General features: G+C 34.2%; 1 protein-coding gene across 1 annotated transcript; it reads right to left on the reverse strand.

The window, feature by feature from the left end:
- Positions 1 to 298: 298 nt before the first annotated feature.
- SYCP1 (synaptonemal complex protein 1) lies at positions 299 to 24,273 on the reverse strand. Its single transcript, XM_010083775.1, has 31 exons — positions 24,166 to 24,273; positions 23,210 to 23,294; positions 22,998 to 23,044; positions 21,520 to 21,684; positions 20,642 to 20,709; positions 20,373 to 20,446; positions 18,983 to 19,041; positions 17,777 to 17,846; positions 17,061 to 17,134; positions 15,991 to 16,099; positions 14,714 to 14,808; positions 14,393 to 14,577; positions 13,396 to 13,463; positions 12,191 to 12,252; positions 10,959 to 11,063; positions 9,893 to 9,996; positions 9,275 to 9,392; positions 8,686 to 8,756; positions 7,939 to 8,020; positions 7,200 to 7,262; positions 6,795 to 6,857; positions 6,042 to 6,104; positions 5,413 to 5,529; positions 4,700 to 4,810; positions 3,860 to 3,952; positions 2,844 to 2,918; positions 2,386 to 2,445; positions 2,068 to 2,247; positions 974 to 1,117; positions 527 to 613; positions 299 to 442 (listed from the first exon to the last, which is right to left on the reverse strand). The coding sequence occupies exons 1-31, from the start codon at positions 24,271 to 24,273 to the stop codon at positions 299 to 301; spliced, it is 2,949 nt and encodes a 982-aa protein (XP_010082077.1).
- Positions 24,274 to 24,387: the final 114 nt, after the last annotated feature.

Consider the following 24,387-nt stretch of genomic DNA (forward strand, 5'->3'; position numbering starts at 1 on the left):
CAGTATTTCTAGCAGCAGACTTTTTTCTTCTTTTTGAAACAGCTTTCTATGTAATTATAATTATGTCTAAATTTAAAAATGGGCTAAATTGTCTCCTCACTTTTTATAAAAAAATGCAGAAAATGCTCTGGAGCCTGATGTAGTTATTTATCTAATAAAGTTTATGTGTATAGAGGAAATGAGTGTAGTAATAAACATACTGAGTATGACAGAAAAATGCAACAACGTACTAACTCTGAACGAATAATAACTGTGTGGTTGTGCTAGCTAAATAACGCTAGGGCACTAGTCACTCATTTTAAGCAAAGAGCTTTTCAGCTTCTTTCATTTTTCTTTTCCTGTCTATTTTAGAAACTGCAGTCCATCCAGCCTCTCGCATTTTTCTCATGGTTGTAAGTTTCAGTACAGAGCCTGGAGTTTTCATGTTTGATGTAGTAGGTTTCTAAGAAGAAAAATAAAGCCATCCATTAGTTTCTGTAAACAATTTGATTAACTGTTTGTTTTGATCTGAGAAAAGCTAAGGTACCTTTTTTGGTGTCACGGCATATAATTGTGAAGCTTGAGGATAATCTTTGTACAATTTTTTCAACATTTCTTCCTCTGAGACTATGCTCTTTAATTAAAAATAAAAAGTTACTTAATCATGCTATATTAAAAAGTATGCTTTCTTTCTCTTAGGAATATTAGAGTATGAAAAAAAAAGTTGTTAAGGTGTAAGTATGAAGCCTCAACATTTCAATAAAGGTAAATGTAAAAAATCCTTATAAAAGTTAATATTTATTTTTCTATAGCTGTACTCTGTCATATAGTTACTAATTTGTACATTTAAATACAATTTCAGAAAGAACCAATGTAATAAAAATATACACATAAATGTTGTCTAGAGTACAGAACCCAATGCTTTACAGACATTCTTAGATACAGCGGTGAGCACGAAGATCTGTGAGTACACTGTTTGTTCTCTGATTTTTACCAGGAGGTCACTGCGATCAGAGCTATCTGACTGAGCATCCAGCTGTAGAAGCACTTTTTGCTTCTTCCTCACAGATTGTTCTGAATGCAGATTTGTGCTTTCACTTTGAAGTTTATGTATTGGAGGAGTCTTTATAACATATGTCTGTGAAAGAAAAAGATAACATGTAAAATAACATTTTCAGTGGTAATTATAGAATCTAAAACCAAACTCATAACCTCGATTACAGACAGTATCCCGGAAGAGACTACAGAGATGCTGTGGAACAATGATCTTTCCATCCAAAATGTGAAGCAATGACCCAAACAAAGCAGAAAAAAAAATCCTTTTTTGTTGCTAAACAAGGAGAATGAACAGGAAGTTGTGGAAGAACTGAGCCTTACGGCACACTGTATCTAACTCTCATGGTTATCTATCTTCAGAAATTCAGGTTATTCTGAACTGTAGTCACTACATGTGGACTATAACCAATACTGAAGAAAACAAACTGCAGGAAAAAGCTTTTAGAAAAACATCGATAGTGATATCAAGAACAAGATTGTTTTTACTTAAATAGCTTTTACACTAGAAATTAAACATTGCAATGGAACAATGCAGGTCTTTTTTAGAAATCATAACATGAGAATGGTAGTTGTTTCTATTCTTAGGAAATAAACATCACACGAGCTTCAGACAGGGTAGATGTGTAAGGCTTTACAGTTACAAAAAAGCAGTCAGGAATACTTGGATAATTTTTACAGATGCGCAAGCTTTCTTCTGTTCCATAGAGAAAAATGTGCCTTTACAAACAGAAAACCCTTTTCTTTTAAGACTAAGTAAAAGAATTCTAGAGACATTATTAAATTCACGGTCCCTCTAGGACAGGAATTGTTAATGACCAATGATAACATACAAAGAAAGTAACTGAGCAAGAAACATGACACACAGTTAGAGCCCTATACACAAAGTGTTTTCTAATAGTGCTGTGGAATATGGGTTTTTTGTGGCTATCTACCTTTCAAATCCCTGCTTATTACAACAAAAAATAAGCATCTACAGAGAAGTAAGAAATACAATCAGAAAAATAAAACAATTCCCTATTATGAGTTACAAACCTTTAATGACTGACTACCCACGGGACTTTTTGCAAATGCTGAAGCAGGCATTTTTTTCTTTTCCATCATGTTGACTTTTATAGGAATATTGTTTGGAGACTTTTTATTTTTTACATTAACAGATGCACAGTCCAGATCTAAATGAAGTTTAGGAGTCTCAGAAAAATGAGGTTCTATTTTCTAAAACGAATAAAGGTTTAAATTAAAAACATTTCAATGTGTTTTGTTGAGTGTACTTAATTAATCATGGAACTTCAATTAGATTGCATACATATATTACCAAATTGTAAAATGAATTAATGATAGGGTTAAAGCTACCTTGTGCCTTTTTTCATTTTCAGGAACCATATTTTGGGAGGCTTCTTTTGCAAGATTCTCCTAAAAAAAAATGTATGTGGTAGGAATTAAATATTTTATTTGAATTTAGTTGCTGAAAATCTTCTTGGTGTAATTACAGAACACAGTCCATATGCTGTTACAAAGTTCACACAAATATATGACCCAGATTTAGTCAAACTTCAGCATTCCAAAGACGTTCTATTCACAATTTCATTTCTTATACAGCTTCTCCCATCTCTGCTAAGGAACCTACATATCATCCCTTTTAAATAGGAAAATATGATATAATGAGCTCTATTTTCTAGTTATTATTTCATGCAAGAAACTGGAAGCATTATTGTTTATTGAAGTAAGCATTCTTTTGCTGTCATTATTATCATGCATAAGACCAGGCCAAGCATGTCACCCATACTGCTACATTTAATTTTAAAAAATACCTTCTCTTCAATTTCTGCTTTAAGTTGTTCCTTAAGGGATGAGAGTTCGCTTTTCACACATGACAGCTCACTTTCCTAAGAACAATTAGATAAAGGATAGGGTTAAGTGTGCTTAACCTAGAAAAAAATAAAACAGTCCAAATGAGACAGCAATTAATAGAGATACTAATTGTAAAAAAAAATTCCCTTTGTTCAATAGGGCTGAGTTATCCATAAAGTTAGCATGCCAAGAGAAATCTAGAATTCATTTTCAGAATGATTCAATCACTACAATAAGAGATGATCAAAGAAGCAGTTACCAAATTAAAAAAAAACAAAACAAAACAAAAAAAACCACACATCGACTTGAGTCACACTTCCTTCTATTAAAAAATCTAACTGAAAAAAAGCTCTGTGAAGAAATATTCTGTGAAGGTAAATGTCAGGAGAAGACTGCATTTTAAGTAGACGCTGTAGAACTACACTTCTGTGAAAGCCTTGAGGGGATGTCAGCTCTCAGAACATTTCTCAAAGGAAAGCTTCCCAGAAATGGGGGGGGGGGAAGCATGATGCAAGCCTAGACTTAAAGTTTTGTTTTAGTTTGTTTTAAAAAGAGCTGAATTACTACTAAGAAACAGGTAGTTGACCAGAAGTGTTGAAGGTAAGAAAACACTTGTGAGAACGGGCTTGTCAGGGGGTGGAGTGGAATCCAACTATTTAATAGAAAAGTTACTTATTCAGACAGTGAGGTTAGAACACAACACACTATCAGGAAAAGGGGACAGTAAAGCACAGCTACTCCAATTTATTTTTAGAAATATGCAGGTTTTTTTAAGGGCCATAATAAAATCAGTAAGAAAGTAACAGTAAACAGAAACTAGCAGGTTGATCTTTACTGTTCAGTCCCATGAAAGCAGACACTTCATCTCCCCAAGTATTAAAGACAAAGAAGTCTAATATGGTACTTATAACGATATCACACCTTAAGGACAGCAGCCTCTCCATGTAATTATTTAGTGCTGAAGAGTATGCCTTACCAGTGATCTTTTTGATGATAACTGCTCTTGCTCTTTTATTTTATAAAGTTTTAACTCTGTATCTTTTTCTTCAACCATTTTATCATATTCATGCTGTTGAAAAAAAATAACACCTCAAAATATTTGACGAAATGTTACAATTACAGATCTACCTAGTCTTAAAACATTACTAATTTTTTCAAATGTCTCTTCTGAAGATACAGAAAGCACTACGAACAAACATTGATGCATTACCAGAAACTGTAAAACAGAAAATACACAAGCAGTATTGTTTTGTATAATAAATATACTGCAAAAGAGAGTAATAAGAAATGTAAATTAAAATATATTAAGTTAAACTGTTGAATGTCACTGAGTAATTTCCTCAGAAAAATTTCCTCACAAAAAGAGGCCTAAACTGATACTGAAGAACAATGCATTAGGATGGTATCAAAGGAAGCCTGAATATAACAAAAAAATCCTGCAAAGCACAAACCTATATACTCCTTCATTCAGTGTCCAAATACAACACATTGAATAAATGCAGTCTACAGGACAATTTCAAAAGGCCAACACCACCTAGAGCATTACTGGGTATTCCAAGATGCTTCTGTTCACATCATGTTATGATTCTTAGAAAATTAGATAATGGAATTTATCTGCCAGTAGGCATGTTTTCAGAATCTGAAGATGAATTTATTTTTAGATTATGAAAAGTCAAGCATGTATTCAACTTTTTTCTAGGCTCAGATCTTTATTGTGAAGTTTCACTTTCTAAGTAGTAATATTCTGGTTTTGAAAGGTTTTTACTTAGCATTGTTATCATACATACAAATCAGAGAAATCAGTACAATCTCTTACCTTGTGTTTTTCCATAAGTGCCACCATTTCAGTTATCTTGTGTTGACATCGGATATCAGTTTCTCTCTGTGTTATTGTTGCTTCATCAGCAAGCAACCTCATCTTTTCTACCTGTTAGTAACAAGTTTTATTTAATTAATGAACCATTAACAACAATGTATTTTTAAAAAAATCTTAAGTTTCATTTCTTACCCCTGTGGATGCAAATGTATATATAGTCTCATATAGTGAGGCCTTCCTTTGCTTTTAAGATGCTTTTGAAATCCTACATCTTTTATGCATATTGTTAAAATGAGCAAATAAACCTTCTTCCATGGCAGACAAGTGTAATTTTGAACCACAAGGCCATTTCAAGTGCTCTGCCCTAACATTTTTTTATATTACCATCAAAAAAGGGTGGGCAGGAAAATACTAATATGGGAAAAGTTATAATCTAATTTACTTATGCTGTATTTATACCAAAAATAGAATTTCTGTGAACAATATCTTGACAAAAAAGAATTTTTAACTGGGTTCTTATTTAAAAGATATACAAATACTTCAACTTAGGGATTTCATGTACTAAAGCTTTGCTCACACACGTACGCAAGAAGTTCCATTTAGGTTTATAAGACTGCTACATAAGAGCAAGGAATCTGGCTGATGCGGCTTCATAAAACCATGATACATAAAAAAAATAATTAAAAGTTGCACTAAAAATTAACAACTCTCACCTGTTCAAGAAGTTTATTTTCATTTACTTTTTGTGTTTCAATGTCTTTTTGATAGATGTCAACTGTTTCCTTATGTTGCTTGTTCATATTTTCCAACTCTAACTGTAATTTATTCACCTTTCAAGAATGGAGAATTATTGCTTGTTATTTGTTCATTAATAAATATGCCAATTTTTTTTTACCTCATTTTTGAATAGAACCACTCGGTTACTTTTCAGGTATATGACTAAACTATTTCCTATCTTATGTTAAGTTTTTTTCATAAAGAGGTAAACTTTGGCCTGAAGTGATTTAGAAAATACTCATAGAAACAATGGTAACACCATAACAGGAAAGACAGCCCATCGGAGTTTTCTGCACCCCAGTCAACAAAACAGCCCTAAAGCTAGAGGCGAGTCAATCACAAAGAATCATTCCAATCCATTAACAATTTGACACTATTGTGCCTTTTGTACAGAAGACTCTTTAATACAGCTGGCATGGAATACAAGTTAGGAAAATTAACCATAACTGACAGTCTCCTAAGACTTAGCAATATGACTGTATGAATGTATTATTTTTATAATTTTTTTTTCAATTAAGAAGTGGAGAAACAGTTTATGTAGAAATAATTTCTTTCCAAATTTTACCTTCCCTTCATAAATACTTGTTTTCTTGCTTTCTGCAGTAATTTTCTTTTTCAGCACCTTATTCTGTTAAAATAAAGTAAAACAAACACTATATTTTAATCGGTTACAAAAACTATGGAATGATCTAACTGCATCAGGTCAGAATCTTCAAAATTCCAGCTTTCAGCAAGCAAATAACTCTCCTTTTGTTGTGCAGCTCAGGTTCCAGATCAATTCTCCAAACAAGGGAGCATTCAACTACTTACTTTAATAATACTGTTACTTCATGACCTTATGAAAGACTCCGCATTGGTGACAACAGAGAATAACGAAAGAGGGTGCAGAATGGGAAGAAAAATTAAGATGCTGCTAAGAGAAGATGTGCAGATGCCACGACAAAAAATACAAGTGTTATATTTTTACAGTACAGTTATGAACTCTTTGTCCTAATGCACAATTCTTTTCTACTACTGGTAACTGAGATCTGTTATTATTTCAAGTATAACAATGATACCATGTACTAAAGGAAAGTAGTAAAAGTTTGTTAAAAAATATTATTTCTGTTATTGCATTTTTCAAAAGTAAGGGTAATTTTACAGATCAAGTCATTCCAAAGGTGAACCTTTAATTTGCTCAGAGGTAGGATAAGAATGGAAATGTTATAAATGACACAGGTAGATCTAAAGATATTGCACCAGACAAAAACTGCTAAAAAGTAAGTTTCCATAAAATACCATGTTTTGTGTATTTGTGACTTTTTAAAACTGTACATACCTCCTGCTGCAACTCTTCAATGCATTTGGTTTTATTTTCCACCTGTTTCTTTAAATTATTCACCTAAAGGAGATATTTCAAACATTAATTAGTAAGCTCCTAAAAAGTTACTCACTGTCATAGATTGCTGTCAATATTCTGAAACATGCAGTTGCACAAGTCTGATTAATTCCAATGGGACTGAAACACACGCTAATGTGTTGCAATGACTGGAGTTTTAACCATAAAATGCTACAAGAATTTTGCTAGCCCAATATCAACATTAATAGTGAACCAGTTCCTCAGTGGTTGTAGCGTTCAGAAAGAAGAAAAAAAAAAAAATAACCAAAAAACAGTAACTTCACAATTTAAAAAATGTACTTGGATGAAGTTCTCTACAGTCCATGAAAAAATTATTTTTCATACCTTATTTTCTAGAATCTTCAACTGCTTTTCTTTTCTTGAAATTTCATTTTCAATACTCTTAGCCTGGAATTATAATTGTAAATCTAGTCATAATATTACCAGAATTTTTGTACTCTCCTGAAGAAGAAAAAGACGTAATGGCAGAATTGCTATTAACTACGATCTTACAACTTCAAAGCAGTTCCCTCAAAAATGAGAATTAAGCTTATTCCCTATTTTGTATTTGTGAAAAAAATAAGCTATCATCCCAAGCGCTGAATATCTTCTTTGACTTTTACAATAAAATTTTGAAATCCATTATGATGTTAAAAGAACCAGGTGCACTCTGAAATTACAGTAAGAAGGTAAAAATATCTGAACATATTTAAACTAAAACTCATATTGCATATTGAAAGCTAATCCATACCCCACTCATCATTAAGTGTGTATATGGAAATAAAAAAAAGGGGGTTCTCTGCCTGAAATCTAACAAATCTGGACTTCTAAGCCTCAATGTAAAGACTAAACATTCTAGTGAAAGTCCTTGTCTTTTAAAATAAAAGGGCTTAGCTTGTGTACATGTGTTGAGTGGTAGCAGCACTGAAAGAAGAAAGTCTCTGTAAGATATTACATCCCTAGACAGAGCTTTGCAGGCAAAAAAAAAAAAAAAAAAAAAAAAAAAAAAAGGAAAATTCTATTTAGATTTTGTCCTACAAGTTATGTTAAATATTTTCATGATAAAGCACATGATATAGCATACATTTTCTTCTCTTTCATGCAGTTTACTTTTAATCTCTTCACCTTTCTTTGCCATCTTCTCCTTCAAAGACTCCAGTTCATTTCTAAATAACAAATTAATAAACATTAGTAAATATTTCCTTAATAACTTTAACTTCTTTTCACTACTTTTAAATATACCCATACTTTATTTTCTAAAAAGAGCTGCTAATATTGATGAGAACTTCATAAGCTGTTTAATTAAAATGTTATTAAAAGGATGCAAAGTGACTGGTAAATTAATGTCTGACCTGTACATACTTTTTGTAAGTATGGAAATATGTTCTCCTTATCTGAGTAAAATATATTCTAATCTGTATTATCATAATGCATCTATAAAACATGGAAAGCTGCGTGTCTGTTGGGTTGGTGGTACAGACTCTACTTCAGAGAGTAACTTTTTACCAGTTTCACCTTTTCACATTTAATCTATAACATTTAGCTTCTCATCTCCTTCACACCTAAGATGTTCATGCAGAATAGGATAGCTTTCTAGGTGTAATACAAAGCTATGCCAAAAATTGTTCCTGTAGCAATATGTATCACTAATTTGTAGGAACTTCCACATGGCCAACATCAATAATAGTTTCTGTTTAGCTATATAACCCAAAAAAAAACTAATATAAAAATCACAGAAAGCAGCATATGAACACAACGTTTAGACTAACTCTGAAGGAAACAAGTCTACTTCCTTTAATAATATTGTACATTAATATTTGTTTTTACTTGCCTTAGCTGGCCATTTGCTTCTTCCAGGTTTTCAGCTAAGTGCTTTGTATTTTCTTCTTTTTTTCTACTATCCTAAATAAAGACTCATGCAAGTAAAATGAATAAAATTCCAAGTGACATCTTAAAAAATTCAAAGACATATTAGCAGTATCTTGACTTGCCTTATTCACAAGGGTAACTGCACTTAAATAGTTCAGATACTCTACAGAACTATGTCATGTTGCAGTTTACCATATGATTTATATTTTAAATTGAGTGAATTTTCTCTGTGACATCTAGTGATAGGACAAGGGGCAATGGGTTCAAGCTGGAACATAGGAGGTTCCGCTTGAGTATGAGGAAAAACTTCTTTACAGTGAGGGTGACAGAGCACTGGAACAGGCTGCCCAGAGAGGTTGTGGAGTCTCCTTCTCTGGAGACATTCAAAGCCCGCCTGGATGCGTTCTTGTGTGATCTGATCTAGGTGTCCTGCTCCGGCAGGGGGATTGGACTAGATGATCTTTCGAGGTCCCTTCCCATCTCTAACATTCTGTGATTCTGTGATTCTGTGAGTGTTGGCCTTTAAAAACAGCTGGAAGTTTACAACTTGCCTCATGACTTTCTTGCAGTTTCTTGAATTCTGCAGCCATACTACTTTTCTCTTGTGCTATTTGTTCTTTTTCTAATAAAAGCTTATTGATATTCACTGTTAGTTGTTCATTCTTTAGCCTAATTTAAAACAGAATGTCAAGTAAATAAGAACATGTAATTTGAAACTTCCTTCTAAGTTATATTTATCTGTTACAAAATGTTACCTTACACTGAAAAAAGTCCAGGCCTCCCCCTACAAATTTAAGCTTTGCAGCAAAGTTACAGTGATACAAAATGGTGACAGAAGAAGGAAGGAAAATGAGAGTCAACTTTTATATAAATATAATGGTTGTTGAAGATGATACAGTTCAACATACAGCTCAAAGCAGGGGTAACAATTAATTCAGCAACTTTATCTTCATGTTAACCCAGCTAAGTCACAGAAATATGGAACAATTAAATACAGAAAATGCATTAATTTAATTTAGAATTTATAAATATAAGTATATAATGGATGTCTTTCTGTGTGCATAGGTTGAAAATGTTCACTAGAAAACAATAATAGATCATTGTATATTAAAGTAACTTCTATGTAATACACAAAAAAATTAATGCTGTATTTTAAAAAATTATCATACGCCTCTCGTTCAAGATCTGTATTCAGTGTCAGAAGCTGGTTTAAATAATTTTGTTCCTTTTCAGCTGTACTAGTCAGCTGTACTTTCAAATCATAGATCTCTTTCTGCAGAAGAAAAAGAAAGTGTTTTGAGTATACACGTGTAAACCACAAGTCACGAAAGCTATCAGAAATTAAGTGACAACACAAAGCTTTAAAAGGAAACAAAACTACACACGTGCCACAAATTAGCCTGATGTATCTTTACATCTCTCTGGTGTGATGTGGAAGTAGTGAGAGTTATTGAACTCTGAGACAAATGCTTAATGTGTCCCCTATTGCAAGTCTAACTAACTAGTATGCAAATTACGGACAAAATTAGTTGTCCTTGAACATTATTTTAAATAAAGACATTTGCTTCAGACGTCATAAGCTTTTGCATTCACCTAAGTAAGACAACATTAAAAAAAAAAAAAAAATCACAGAATTCCAGTACTGTGTGATAGAATTAGCAAGTATTTTGGATGCATCCCAAACCACAAAGCAAAACTCTTCCCTCAGAAATCTGCTGCCATTACAAGATAAGGCAAGCCTTGCAATGTAGTTTATAATATCCAAATGCTTTGAATACTGTTTCCACCAAATAACTGGTGCTACACTGATACCACAGGCACCAGCAGGCAGCTGAGAGCAGGAAGGGAGGGAGGGAGGGGGAGAGGAAGAGAGAGAGATTAGTTTTTAAGCACAGCACAGACAGAAGGCTATGGAGGCCAACAGTATGAGGAGGTTCAAAAACAGATGAGACAAGTGAACATGAACAAATCCATAAGCTGAGGGTAAAGGCAGCTGACGGAGATGTGTCCCAAAACATCCTTAACACAGCTACTGGAGGAATGTAAGGGGAACAGATTGTAGGTAATAGTCACGCTCCTTACTACATACTACCTTCTGCTGTCGTCAGGACCAGAGCAGTGCATTGGGTGGAACACTGGTCTGACCATGTGATATTTCTTATGTTCTTATAGAAGAGTGATAATGTGTAACTTCACTAGTCATAAAAATATGTTACTATCACCCTTTATTCAGACCTCTCTGATTTGGAGAACATTTTCCATTTCTTTTTCTCTCTCCTGCAAATTTTCTACAGTAGCCTCAAGATCCTTCTTCGTGACTAGAAGTCCTTCAACTTTTCCCTGTTTAAGAACATTAGTGAAACTCAATTTAGAAAATTCAGTTCACAGTATATAAGGAAGACACAAATATATGTAGTAAAATGCAAACCTGGTTTCACTCTTACTTTAGCTGATGCAGTTTCTTGTTAGACTTGTAATACAAGATGATAAATAAAATAATCTTGTATTAAAAGTGTACTTCATGTAGCTCAGAACAGAGCTGTATGTAACAGAAAATGGGCCTGTGTTCAGTACAGTTCACAGACACCAGAGCTAATTACCTCAGGAAACTTCCCTATAAGTAAGAAAAGAACACCCAGTATAACGGGAATACATGGAATAGGGTGTCATAACCCAGAAGACCTTCCTGCAGGCTCTGAAATGTTTTCCCTGAAAAGGGACATGCATCATCACAGTATGCAATGCCTTCTAGATACTAAACGCTGCAGTATCAAGGACACCTCACCATAACTAACACCCCACAAACAGCAAAATAATCACAATAGATTTGTGAAGTAATAAACCTATGAAACCTATTAGTTTCCTCATTTTGTCACACATAACATTTTCACAAATTCCACTGCATTTTCTGGCTCGTGTCAGAAGCTTGGTTATCCTTTAAACACCAAAATGAGTTAAGTCTTTACAAGGCTTAATTTTTTGAAATTACGAAGAACTTTAGTCACTCAAGGAATTACCTTTACTGTCAAAATTGATCCCTCAGCATTAAATGCCATATCTGTGGTGCTCACAAGCTTTGCACTAATGTTCATCCCCCAAAACAAAAACAAAAACAAAACCCAAGTATTTTTAAGTAAGGTTTAGAATGAGAAACTATGCATAACAAAAACCAGGATATCTTTGTCCAGAGGGAGTGGCATTTGAACAGGTGTGAATGAAGAAGGAAATAACCAGAAACATTGACAGGGAAAACCAAAACAAAGCAGAACAAAACAAGAAAAACAGTGGAAAGAATCAAGTCCTTCAAAGAAAACACTGAAATCGCCTAAAAGACAGGTAAGAAAATTTAGTAGCAACATTAAGGTAGATTAGACAGCGTTTATATATGGCATTTAAAATACTTAGAAAGCAAGAGAGACTTCATATGAAAAGCCAAATGCCATGAGACTAATAAAATGAACATTTACCAGTGTTTCTGACAGCTCTTCAATTTGTATTTCTTTGACACATTTTAGTTTAGTCATCTCTTCTGCAGCACATGTAAAATTAATTGAACAGAAATAATTTTATATATTTAGCAGGCAGTATAAAGCATTTATCCCTTTGCAGTACCCAATTTTCAAAAGTTGTTGGATTAAGTTCAGAACTTGTAAAGCTAAATTATAACCTAAATTATGACTTAATCTAAGTGTAGAGTTGAAAAAAATTATTCAGAAAGACATTAGCAAATATACAACTGAAAAGAAACTAATAATTTGTCTTAAATAAAAGTCAGAGCCTATTATGTTTTCCACAATCATGGCTTCAAATAAATGGTGAAGAATGTTTACAAAGGAGTACATCTCCAAGTATTGATGCATCTGTTTTTCCAGAAAAAATTCTGGACTGCTGAAGACATTCACATGGATATACTAAAAAAGTATTAGTAACTTTAAAATGTTTTCTATGTGCACATTCACATTGCTGGTATTTTTTGCAAGTACTGCAAAACTCATTTTTGCCCTGGAATTCTCACAGGTCACATCTCACCTTCCTCTAGAAAAGCATTAGCAGTTAACTTTTGAACACTTACCTTTAGATGCCCTCAATACATACAACGACATCAAACTACATTTCTCATCTACCATATAAGGACTACGGGCATATGCTGCACACTGGGAAAACAGTGTTAAAGACAGATCTCTTACTCTGGGGGCTAAGAAGCCCATATCTAGACATCACAGGATATCAAAGCGATCTTTAAAGCCAACAATTGTCGGTGTGATTCTACATCCAACATGGGGAGAGAGGTCTGCAGAAAAGCTTAATGCAAGTGTTTTGTCTGTGCTAAAAATCCATTGTTAGGCAGTCTAACACTATCTCTCACACAGGTCTGCACTGCTATTAGTCTTAACTGGAAGAGTGCAGAGAAAGCAAAATGACTTCTAGGAGAATCCACGCATGTATGGTCTGACTGGAGGTCTGCACAGCACTGTTGTTTCACTGTTGCCAGCTACAACGACTACCAAAGAAAAGGGAGTCAGATGAGTAAAAATAAATGTAAGCATTCCTGAGAGGTATAGAGTACTGTAAAACCATTTTTCCAAGCAACAGGAACAGTGTATTTTCACAGAACAGCCAAAAAAATGTTTATTACTGCCTAGCTAATTTTCTTTCTTTCTCCAAATCTTACCCAGTTCAGCAGACTTAGTTTTGAGCTCCAAGGTAAGTAGCTTTGACTCCTCTTCATATTTCTCCAATCTAAGAAGACGGCAGTTAAAAAAGAAAAAAATGTATAGCACAAAGCACTGCACTTCCAACTTACATGACCATAAGACAAAGTACTACCACAAGCATTTTAAGAACATTTTTCTTTCAACAGGCAGATGACATATCTGCCTGCAATGTGTATCAAATTTTAACTTTACAACTTTGGAACAACAGACATAGAGGTAAACAAATATATACATACATGAATCTGTATTTCTTAAGAATACAATTATGAAAATTTGGGGGAGAGGGGAGCAAAAATTTGCATTCTTATAGACCAATATCAACCAGCACAACTGAAAAAAATTACATTGAATTCCCTGCACATAGACCAGTGTGTCAAAAAAAAAAAAATGCACCTTCATATCCCTTTGTTCTTGGATTTGTCATAAACTGCAACTACTTAGAAGAACACCTTAATGCCACATATTCAAAATCACTGTTTCCTGAAAAACTCAGCTGTGATAATGTAATAAAATACATCTTTACTGCTCTATTCTCATTTTTAGAAAGATAGATTTTAGTTGCTATCAGGTTCTTTGACAAGTACATAATTTTTAAAACTGCAGAAAACCTGAAGTACATTAATACACTACCATTATCACATACAGAAGAATATCTTCCTTGCTAAATGCTCCATTAAGAAGTGTCAAGTACTAAATGAGATTACTGCTCTCTTAGTTAAGAGCTGCATTCACACAAAATCAAACAGCATAACTGTATTGAGGTGCTAATAATTAAAATAACCAGACAGGTGAAGGAGTTAAAAAAAAAAAAAGGCTATTAATGATTAAAAAAAAAAAAACAAACCACGTAATTATACCAGATCACATATGAAGTTTAGGTTTTATTCACAGCAGCTCGGTAATCTAGTATTTTACTTATAACATCATTCTTTTCATTTAAACTGTTTAATTTACCTATTTTGCTCTTTTTGCAGCAAGCTTTTCAAACTGGAAATAGAAGACTCAAACTCCTCTCTCAGGGATGCATGCAAAGCCTTAGTTTTTTCACATTCTTCCACCTGTGCTTCTTTTTCTCCATTGACTTGAGTCAATGCTTTCAGTGCAGTCTGCAATTCAGCTTCTAAGCTCTTTTGAGTAACCTACAAAAAATTATATGATCTCTAAACATGTTTTGCAACAAACAGATACAATTGTTTCATATCTAAAGTATCAGTAATTAGTTATGCAATTACTCATCTAATCTATGTATACTGGCAAATTACAAGCAAGCTGTACCTCTGTTTTTTGCAGTGAAACTTTGACCTCTTCCAGTTCTGCCCTCAAATGTTCTTGATTGATCTGGGATTCCTTTAACATTTCTCCTTCATGTCCTAAGCAAAAAGATATATGCTTACATTTAAGGAAAACAGGATATTTATTAAAAAATGCTTGCATTTCTGTTTTACAGATAAATACGTTCCTACAACTTAACCAAGTTACATGATACATTCATGTCATTTGTAAGGAAAAAGCCTCCAAGATGATTATTCAGCTTACTAAGTAACATGAACGAAAATGTAAAATTACACATATTTTTAACATTTTTTTAAAATGTAGCCACTTACATATATCTGGCATTAAAATGATACTAAAACCTTCCTCCCTACTCCCCAGGAAAGGGAAGGCTGAAAATTGCTTCAGTAGTAAAGAACAAAGGTACCTGCATCATATATTATAGTTTGTAACACAAATGGTTTAAAAATACTGAAAATCAAATTCAGAAAAGTAAGTTTCCTGACTGTATATTTGCAATACTTAAGCAATGTATTTTCCTCTTGCAATCGTCAAAAGTGCCCACTGCCTGACTCGTTGTTAAAAAAAAAAACAAACTTCAAAAATACTTTTACTTCCAGTCCCAGTCAATCCTTTGCCTATTTGCAAGTAAGATTCCATTTAAAGCTGTAACATTTCAGGGGGTGATTTGGTAAAGATGTGAAAATATGTCTTGTTCAATGCAGAACAAAGCTACGATTTATGGACTACTAAACAAATATATTTTGAAGACCCTTCACTAACTTGATTTCAAACAGATCAATCCAGTAACCAGGAAAAACATTTTTATCTGTTATCGTACTGTGTTTACTATACAAGTCCAACTACAAAGGGAAAAATCTTCAGAACAAGGGCAGGCTTATACAGCATCCTTCTGTTACAGAAAAGGAATGACAGGGTATATGGCACCTTTACAGTAGTACAACTTATTCCCACTAGAGTTTATTGAAGAGTAAAAGAAAAATCCCTCGCAATGAAGCTGTCATATCAATATAAAAACAGGGTGTAGCCTAAGCCTAAAGAGAAAACCTTGGTTACAAAATAAGGTCCTAGACTTTATACATATGCAGACTACACTACTAGTCCTGATCTCACATCAGCAACTTCTGTTCCAAACAAAAATATGGCCTGCAAGGCCCCAAAATTCTGCTGCTGACTAATAACAGGATAAAATCACCATGATCCTGTTTCCTGTACTTCTATAGCCAATTAAATTTTAACATCACAGAGAGAACTCTTACTTTTTGCTTCTACTAAGTCAGCAATCTTATTTTTTGATTCCTGCAGCTGAGTCTTGATGTCTCTTATTATGGCATCTTTTTCATCACTCTGTATGGTAAGAACTGATATCTAAGAAAATTAAAACAATATCATAATGAAGTCTGGAAAAAAGGATAGATTCTCATTTTCATTTGTGCACCGTGTATGATTAGCATACATACTGCTGTCATTCACACTGCATAAAGTGGTCGGTCTTAGGCATATATTTATCAAGTAATATTACCCTGGATGAAAAAGCTCTTCAGTTCAAAATCAAAACAAAATTCCAACAGACTAAAGGTACTGAAACATCACTACAGTTAGCAGAATCTGACTTAAATGCGGCTCCAGCTGTCTTTTGTCCTTTTTACTGATGCCCAGAAACACTCCTGGCCCCTTTGCAATGTCACATCCATCCTCAGAAAAACCAAAACCTCTTGACCTTCCCAGATGCAGACGGATGCTCTGCTTCTCAGACGCCTGCTAACAAACTAAAAATTCTTATCACAATTAATTTCTTCATCTTAATCAGTCTTCCATCACGGCCACCTCATCACCAATACAAAAACCCTACTCTAATCTCAGATTCCTAAACTCCCTTACCAGTCTGATATGCATTACAATCCTTTTTCCCACCTTCCTTCTTACCAGATATGAACTATACCTTTCTTAACTACAAGGAGTGGTAAGTGCTTTGCTGATTTTATGCTTCTGCACAGACCACTTTTATAAAGGCAAATGAAAGGAGTATCCAGTGCTTATATGGTGCTTTTGAATCCTGTCACTAAGATGTCACTACCATACAGCAGCCTAATTAACATTTTATTCCAAATAAATAACACAGAAGGAGCATACCATCAAAAGGTCATTTGCAATGTTGCCATCCTTACAAAACAGAAATATTTTACAAAAAACTAAGCAGTTTTAAAGTAATTATTTCCATTTGATATATGAGTAAGTCACAAAAGGAAAAGAGTTCAAATACTAAATAAACTGCAAGATTTGTTTCAAAAATAAAGCTGTACATACTAGATTGTAAAACTGAGCAAACCTGCTTTTCCTTCATACTGACTTCGAGTTTGCATTCTTTTTCAAACTTCTCCACTTTTTCTGCTTCTTCTTTTACTTTTGAGATATAATAATATCCATAGTTAATACACTAGCTAAAATAAGACTCCAAGTTAAATACAATTTCCACTTTAAGATTGCTTATAATTGTACAGCTGTACAATTACTTTCCAAAAAAATAATTGTTGAGGTCATGTTTGAAATTATTTTCTAATCAGACAAATAAGTTTTTGCACTAGCTTTCCACAGAATTAGTCATTTTCCTTGTATTACTTAATAGTTTGTTACAAGAAACTAACAGAAATGCACATGGAAAAATAAAGCAGGCACATAGTAGCATAAATAAAGGAAGTGTTTAATGAAAAATTCTATAGCCATACACCAGTGCATTATCATTTAATCAAACCAACTACATAAAACAAGTAGTGATCTCTAGACTGTACTTCACAGACAAAACTTAAGACTTTGAGTGACTATTTGAAAAATAAAATTCCAAATCTGACACAGCTGAAAAACAATAAAAGGGCTCAGCCATTTAATATCAGGCAGCATGAATAAAAGAGGGTCCAGACTGCCACAGTGTAACAGTTCACCATTCTAGCACTTCATATCTTTCTGGCCTGAAACTGCATGTGATAAAATCTGTGAAGTACAAAATTGTTAAGCCTGCAGCATAAACACAATAAACAGAATTCTCACATTTGAAACACATTTCCAATCTGGTGTTCTCTGCTTGCACTCGAAGCTCTTCAAATGCCATTATCATTCTCTAAGAATAAAATTCAGTCTCTATGTTCATATAAAAATAAGTACTATAATTACTGAAGAATTACGTTTGTGGTTTGTAACCAACAATATTACAAGCTCATTCATATTTGTAGAGGCAATTTTGTTAAAAAGTCAGAGCAAAAACGTATTTTGACTTCACACAATAATTATTCAAAGTTGGAAGTTTAAGAATTTCTATACTCAAGATTAAAACATTTCAAGGATGACATATTTTTACTGCTCCATGTTTGTAGATCTGTAACACAACAGAAGAGTTGTCCTTTTCTTAGTTGCTACAACCTATAATTAATATTTAACCATTATACCATGTATTCTCTGACTGAATATCACCCCCAAACAATGATGCCTTGCATTTCCCTATTATAAATACACCAAGGCCTTATCTTCCACACTGGAATAATTAATAACAAAAATATAATGAATTAATTTATTTAGCAAGACTGTACTTCTTTTACAAATTAAAAAAAGGTAAAAACCCTCTTTAAGTCAAGGAATATTCACACCTTCTACTTCTTATTCCACTAAAATCACCAGTTTCCACAGTGAATGTTGTCGTTCTGTGCCACACTCAAAAATGAAATTAGTTTTCTTTGTTCATCTTTAATTTATATTGCACTTTACATTAAATAAATTACGTCACAGAGTAACCCTAATATACCTGACCCCAAAACCTGACTGAACACAGCTCTGTGCAACCTGCTCTAGTTGACTCTGCTTTTAGCAGGGCAAGTTCTCCAGATGTTCTCGAGAGGATGCTTCCAACCTCAGCCATTCTGTGAAATCACCAGATAGGTGAAACAGAGTACAAAAAGAAGACAGAATTTATGGCAGTCACGTAAAATAAGCAGACCATACATATCACAGAGATCACATGGATCTACAGCCCAAACACTGTGGTGTTTTATCCAATGAACGTGCACTATACAATAAAAAAATAATTCTTGAACAGGGTCTGAAAACCTGACTTCCTGCATCACAGGTAATGGTTCTAATTACTTTATCAGAGAATGTTCTTTGCACTAATAGTATCTCAACATATGCACCTAACTCAGATATCTCAACATATCCATATAACCTGTATCACATCTGAGCCTTTTAACCAGCTACATCACTTACTTCAACGTTGTTATTAAGTTCCACATATAGTTGTCTTGTTTCTTCTCTTTCACGTTCATCTATCAAAGTAAGAATACACCATAAAGTTTTCGTTTTGAAAAAGAATGCCAGCTGTCCAAGCCATTATGCTTAAACAGTATAATGAATTTTAAAAAGGAATTATAGGCTCTTTTCTTAATTAAAAAAATCATTATGAAACAGGGTGCCAAAAATTAAATAATCTGGAGAAAATGTACATTCCATTGAAACATCAAGCAAACTCAGCTCTTCAAGTTTCCGTCCCAACCTCACTTCTTCTGTGAATAGTGCAATTCTGGATCAATTTATATGCTATATGCTATAGGTACTATAAAGAAAGTTAACTCTGTCCCAACAGAAATCAGGACAATAACTATATAAATTTTGACAGTATTAACGTTGTTGAATATTAATGTATCAGAAATGTTAGTGTTTTAAAAACTGTAATATAAGGTTTAGCACTGAATTTCTTCCCATTAGCAGAGATACCCATGATCACAGAACTGTCATTATTATAGACTTGTAACACCACTCCATCTTTTTTTCTTTCATTTTTTGGTAATTGATATTATTTTTCCCTAAGAAAACAATTATAGAACAGTAAGAAACAGAGCTATCAAAGAAGTACAGTACATCCATATACAGGTGCTTGTAGAAGCAAGGCTAAAAAGGAACAGACACTTCTTAAGTATCTGCAACCAAGTTAGTAAAAGTGTAAAGATTACGATAACAATTCCGAATTTTTTATAGAATAAAATCCCAAGTTAAGAACATATTTTACAACCTCAAGAAGTCAAACTTTGTTAAGTTATTCAGCTGTCTTGGCTAAGTCAATTTAGTGAGAAGAATGCTAGTTACTCATAGTGTCATGGGGTTTGGACCTTTTAACCCCACAAATCTTAACTGATCCCAACAGGATAATGCCAACTCTGGAAATTCATTAAAGTGAGCTGGGAAAGGTAACTAGAGTAGATTTGACTGCCTAAATACAGGAATGAAGTGCCACCTCAAATGTCTTATTGTATTCAAGGTATATGGATGGGAGTGAAAAACGGCTGCTAGAGGCTGATCAGGGTTGCTTACACTGCCTTAAACCTGTATCAGCGTTTAGACACCTACATAGCTCCAAGGCTGGTAACCTTTTAGCAAACAATCTTATTGACTTCAGAAAACCTCTGGATTTAGCATTACAAAACATACGTCTATTAGATCTATGGATTAACTTTTAATTTCAGTCAGACGCAGAGCCATGTACACTTTATCTCAAACAGAGAACGTACTTGGAATAGAATAATAAGTTTTTTCCTTTGTGAATTTAGAAAAAGCTATAAGTACCTTTACTCTCATAAATCAAAATTTAAATAGCATTTACATTTTGTGGACTTCTCTGTGAAGTGAGTGCAGGTTTCCTTGAGCAGATTACACAGATGCCTTGAAGCGCTGTTTCTAAAAGAGGGAAAAAATACGGTAATACGTTGGCACAGGAATACATGGTACTTTGCATACCTAAATGGTAACAATGTAAATGCCCTGATGACTGTTAAGATTTAACAGTTATAAGTAACTTCCCATACTAATACAGATTTCAGCAAAAAAAACCTAATTATTTGCACAAAAATACATTTTGACTGTATTACTTACTCCTTTAAGAGATCTTTATTTTCACATAGTTCATCTTCCAGTTTTAAACTTAGCTTTTCATTTTCAAACTAATTTCATAGGGAACAAATACAAAATGACATTGTTACTTAAAAATACACTAGAAATATATTTTCACTTTTCAAATCTCACACCCAAAAGTAATTTTTTGCATCAGAAGACAGAATCTGTTTTATCTGATATTACATGCTGAACCTTACAGTTTGCATGAAAGACACAATAATAAACAATAATTTACCAGCAACTCAAACACTTACAGGTATGTTACTCATACACATATCCACACACTGCATGTGCACACCACTTCCCAGAATAAGCATTTTCTGAAGTCAAAATCAAACAACCAGAGGAGACTCAGGTTACCCACACCAATGCAAACAACCAACAACAACAAAAAAGAAGGACCAATAAATTCCTTACTGTATGCTTTTCAGTCCATCACTACCAGCGAGATAAGAAACTGGGAAAAAGCAGAGTGTGCTACTTCCTGTATGTGCTGAATACAGAAATAACATAACCATACTTTATACACACCAGGAAGATGAAAGCTTATTCAGTGTTGAATAGATTCTGCATACCCACAGTATGATGTGCATGTAAATAATACAAAGATGGACTGTGCATTCTTAAAAAAAGGAAAACCACTTTTAAAAACCAAAATGTTACTTTCTCCTTCAATAACAGTAGAGACATAGGTCATTGGTATCCAGCCAAATGGCTTCTTTGAAGTCATTACATTAACAGATCAAAATTTCTTCAACATTCTTTAATATTTAATTGTATGAATAATATCTTCTTACTAAATCAGGAAAACCTTTCTCTTTACTTTATATATTCAATGTACATTGTACAATACTGGCCTGCAATTCTTGAATGGCTTTACGCTGTGCTTCAACAATCTTTCTATTTTCTTGCAGTTTTCTTTCTTTCTGCTTTAGTTCTGATTCTACAGTTAGTTTCCACCTCTTGATCTTCTCAGCCTCTTTGTAGAGTTTGGAATACAATTCATTCATTGTCTCTACATTCTATTAAAAGAGGTTCCACAACTTAATCTCAAATGCTATTTAATTAATAATGTTTTAGATACATATTTATCTCTTAGAAATATCACAAGAGTAAATTTTTTTCCACAGATGGTTCCAGAAGCTTATATACAATCAGGAACCAAACTTTTAATCTTTGTGCATCCACTGTGTATGTATCAACAGACATTACAGAACAAGAGACACAAACACAAGTGAAAAATACCGCCTTCAGATATACTGGCATCGCTCAATAGATAACCTTAAAGCTATGGATAACTGCACTCCACCAAAAATCAATAAAAGCTTTGCTAGAATTATCAGTAGAGCCAAGATTCCTTCCATTAGGTTCTTCACACCATTTCCCTCCTCTGAGTTAAGTAAAAAAAGCTTTAGAGATCTTTTCCAAGACTACCTGTGATATGTTTTTGCAGTTAATTTATATACAAAGCAGGAAGATAAACCAACCCAACTTGTGCTCTTAGAACACCATTAAAGCACTGTACAAGTAGCGCTTGATCAGTGGTTAAGAAGGTAAGAGAAGTACAGTAGGCCACAGGGCAGTTCTGCAGTTTATTTTAGGTATGATGTCACCTAACAGTATCTTTGTTTTATCTGCATCATGATACTATTACACTCCTGACTATACTTGAATAGCTAGGGCTAAAAGATGTTTAGGTCATCAGAGATATGAAAATCATTAGGAGGACTGCAAGAAATACATCCCATGTTATTGCAGCAAACAGCATTTAGTAACTGGGGAGCACAGGAAGCTATTGCAAAAAAAATTAGCTTTATAGAGCTATACTAAAGCAGAAAAACATTGGTGAAGATGCTACAAGAAGAATCAAATGCTTGAGGAAACCACTCCACTAAATTCATTGTTTTATTGATAAAATGAAGCCAGACAAGGTAATTGGGATAATTTGCTTCAATTTTCCAAAGAATACTCTGACTTCAATGCTTCTGCCTTTCAACAGACTATTCAGAACCAGTTTCACAAATTTAAGTGCCTAAATGTTATTCTGATGTAAACTCACAGATTGCCCAGGTACTTAAAAAAAACCCAAAAACCAACACCAAACCCAACTTGGAAATCACCTTAATATTAGGGGTTTATCTACAGCCATGTTCACAAAATCACAAATACCTCCTCTAAATGATTCAGCTTTAAACAGAAGACAGAAAATTATAATTCCTCTTTGACTACTTCCTTTAGTCCTGAATTATCAACAGAATAGTGCTTTAGGCACTGTCTCGGGAACAAATTAAGAGGTCCTAAGAAATTAGATATGCAGTGATTATACTTAGCTGACCTCTTCATCTACCTCAGAGCAAAGTTTTCCTTGCTGTGAAATTGTATCTGAAATATAAAGAGATTTTGATCAATGTATTTCTAAAAATATAACAGTGAAACTGTACCTAACAGTGTTACACCTATGAAATTGTTAAACTATTTATGAAAAATTTGGATAATACTAAAAAAATTTAAAATCACGTTCAAGGTAAATGCTTATTTCAGTCTTACCTGAATCAGTGATTTCACCACGGTTCGGTGTACTCATCATTACAAATGGCAAATTAAAATCATCATCTGGGCACTTGTTAAAACCCTGCACAAATTTAAAAATTAGTTTCTTACGGGTAGTTTTGTAAAAAAAGGATTATAAAACCCAGAAAAAAGCTTCAGCTAATGTGAAAATATAATTTTCCATTAATAAATCAACTACCTACAATTTTCAAAGCCCATTATTGGTTATGGCTTTGGAACGCTCCTGCTTGCTTCCTACTTCACCATGGCTTTTCAAACTGTTGGTTTCTGTAGTTTGCTTTATAGACTACACTGCGGCCAAAGTGGAACTTTTTGATAACAAGAACATATTTTTTGCTTTATTCCCAAGAGTACTTCAAAACCACATCTGACTATGTTTTAGCATGAAAATTCCATTTTACAAGGTGTTTTAAAAGTCACTGAAATTTGTCCTGTAAATAGTGTAGCTCACCTCCTGTCAGAGTATCACATTTGAATCTAAACATATTTCATAAGGAGCCTCAACATGACAAAATATCTTGTTGAATACACATAACTCAACATATCATTATGACTACACGTTCCATCTGGTGGGACCAGTAAAGCCAGTAAGGGTATCCGGGTGCTGTACCTCCCACTTACTGTTCTGAGTTACCCACATCAAACATGTATTTATCATCGCTGGTATAGAGTTTAAATACACAGCAGATGCTCGAGAAGATGACTCTTCGGTTCTGACAGAAAAAAAGTAAGTCTCTGAAATTAAAATTTAGGATGTTCCTCCCCAGCACCAATCCCAACAGTCCACAGAAAGAGGCGGCCAGCGCATACGCCTTCACACCCGTATGTGCTTTCCCGGCCGGACGCTCCCTCGGAGCGCCGCTCCCCCTCCGCAGCTCTCGCCCCGGCGCCTCCAGCGAAGCAACACGCAGGCCGGCGGCAGCACCGTTTACCTGACTCGGCCCTGTTGCCCGAGAGCTCGTCTGGGGTTTGACTGCAGACACCTGACCACCGCTCAGGCGCGGCGGCACGAACAGTTTAAACGGCTTTTCTTTTTCCATGGCCTCGGGGGAGCGGGCAGGCCTCAGAGCCAGCGCCTCATAACAGACCCACTAACGCCCCGAGCTCGCCGGCTGCTGAGGGAGGACAAAAAGGCGGGAAGCGAGAGCGCGCGA

The sequence above is a fragment of the Pterocles gutturalis genome, unplaced genomic scaffold (assembly GCF_000699245.1).
Source record: "Pterocles gutturalis isolate BGI_N339 unplaced genomic scaffold, ASM69924v1 scaffold8655, whole genome shotgun sequence".
Lineage (NCBI taxonomy): Eukaryota > Metazoa > Chordata > Aves > Pterocliformes > Pteroclidae > Pterocles > Pterocles gutturalis.

Coding starts and splice junctions, on each gene's coding strand:
- SYCP1 (XM_010083775.1), bottom strand. CDS start 24,273: ATGGAAAAAGAAAAGCCGTTTAAACTGTTCGTGCCGCCGCGCCTGAGC. Junction 11,064..12,190: donor AAGAGCTGTCAGAAACACTG/GTAAATGTTCAT, acceptor GTTCTTAAACAG/GGAAAAGTTGAAGGACTTCT. Junction 8,757..9,274: donor AACTGCAAGAAAGTCATGAG/GCAAGTTGTAAA, acceptor GTCTTTATTTAG/GATAGTAGAAAAAAAGAAGA.